This window comes from Condylura cristata, unplaced genomic scaffold (genome assembly GCF_000260355.1).
Source record: "Condylura cristata isolate star-nosed mole 26May11 unplaced genomic scaffold, ConCri1.0 scaffold00004, whole genome shotgun sequence".
Lineage (NCBI taxonomy): Eukaryota > Metazoa > Chordata > Mammalia > Eulipotyphla > Talpidae > Condylura > Condylura cristata.
This window is the reverse complement of record NW_004567105.1, coordinates 2,212,073-2,213,805: the sequence shown is the minus strand read 5'-3', so window position 1 is coordinate 2,213,805 and position 1,733 is coordinate 2,212,073. Positions and strand designations below refer to the sequence as shown.

General features: G+C 64.9%; 1 protein-coding gene across 1 annotated transcript in view; it reads left to right on the top strand.

Annotated features, from left to right (window-relative positions):
• The window catches only part of LOC101628058, a 24,543-nt gene that overhangs the window by 17,119 nt on the left and 5,691 nt on the right, over positions 1-1,733 (top strand). Inside the window, exons 6-8 of the mRNA XM_012735110.1 lie at positions 98-215; positions 979-1,074; positions 1,463-1,621. Coding sequence (XP_012590564.1) covers positions 98-215; positions 979-1,074; positions 1,463-1,621 — 373 coding nt within the window. The remainder of the gene's footprint in view (positions 1-97; positions 216-978; positions 1,075-1,462; positions 1,622-1,733) is intronic.

Here is a 1,733-nt window from a genome sequence, read left to right as displayed (position 1 = left end):
GGGGGCAGGTGCCGGGGCGGGGGGGGGGGTCGCCCCCCTGCCCAGTGGCTGAAGCGGCGGAGGCGGGGCTCTGACAGCCGGCCTCTCTGGGCCCCAGCTTGCGCCCCCTGGACCTGGAGTTCATGAAGCACCTCAGCAAGGTGGTGAACATCATCCCGGTCATTGCCAAGGCGGACACCATGACCCTGGAGGAGAAGTCTGAGTTCAAGCAAAGGGTGAGGGCTGCCCTGCCCCCCCCTCTCCCTGTCCCTGTCCTGCCCTGCCCCCGCCTCCTCCGCTCCCCAGCTCCCCAGCGCAGCCTCTCCCACCCCTGGTTATCACCTCCCCCACTTGCCGCCGGCTCCCTCCTAACTCTGACCAGAGTCTGTCTGTTGCCCACCCTCCAACTGTCCCTGCACGGACGTCCCCTCACCCAGAAGCCCCTGCCCGCTGGGGGCTGTCTGAGGAACTGTACTCCTGGCCGGCTCCACCCCCCTGGGCTCTGCGGTCGGGCAAGGGGGCAGCAGGCGGGGAGGAGGGTGGGACGAGGACAAGGATAGCTGTTGCCTCAAGAAACTTTCCATCGAGTGGACCCGGCGCTGATGGAGGCTTCGCAGGAGGCAGGACCTCAGCCGGGGTTGAGAAAGGGCCAACGGGCCGGGCTGGGCGGGCGGCTGGCCCCTCCTCATGCGCTTGAGGCCGGTCCACACCGGCAGTGCTCGTGACCACTGCCCGTGCAGACCGGACTGGGGCTGTGCGGCTGTCTAGACCCCAGCCTGATGGCCCTGAGCCCCGGCTTCCGGCCTCAGCCGGCTGTGATGGCTTCCGGCCGGGGTCGCCCTTACTCAGGCTCTGCCAGCTGCCCTGGCTGCGCTCAGAGGCGACGGTGGGTCGCTGTGGACACTCAGCCACTGACCTCCGTGCCCACGCGCCCACACACCTCACACACGCCCTCTTCAGCGCCCTGGCACCTGACACCCTCGCTTCCCCGGCCTCTAGGTTCGCAAAGAGCTTGAAGTCAACGGCATTGAATTCTATCCCCAGAAGGAATTTGATGAGGACCTGGAGGACAAGACGGAGAACGATAAAATCCGGGTGGGTGTCCTCGGGCCCCTAGGCTGGGTGCCAGGGGCCTCCTGGCCTCGCACCTGCTCTTCCCTGTCCCCGGCCCTGCCTTGCCTGACCCAGCACAGAGGTGACGCGGGGTGGGGGGGCGGACTGGGGCACCGCCCACTGTGAACGCACATGGGTCCCCCCGAACCCGGGAAGCCGTGTTCCCCTCTGTCCCCAGACTACCCTAAAGCCTTTTCTGACCCAACAAAGTCCATCAAAGCCAGGTGTGGGGTGACTGGAAGGGCAGCAGGCAGGAGGAGCACCGGGCTGGAGTCCTGGGTATGTGTGCTCTGGGCACACCCTGCCTCAGTTTCCCCAGTGTGAAGTGCAGAGGTCAGGTTCGGTGCGTAGCTCCTGAACTCTTTCCTAGGAGAGCCCTTTAAAACCGATAACTCTCAGACACAACTCCAGTAAGGAAAAGGACACAGCTGTGCCAGGCAGCCGTATGGGGCCCGGTGCCCGGGGACACGGGGTACAGGGCATGGGGCCTGCCTTCTTGGACCCCTGGGGCCGCCTGGCTCGGGACCAGGTGCGGATGTTCAAATAGAGACATCTCACCTGCTGCAGGTGAGACAGTCAGTGAGCTGAAGAGTCGACTCGACTCAGCTTTAAAAATAATGCACGTAAATCTTGAATGGTGA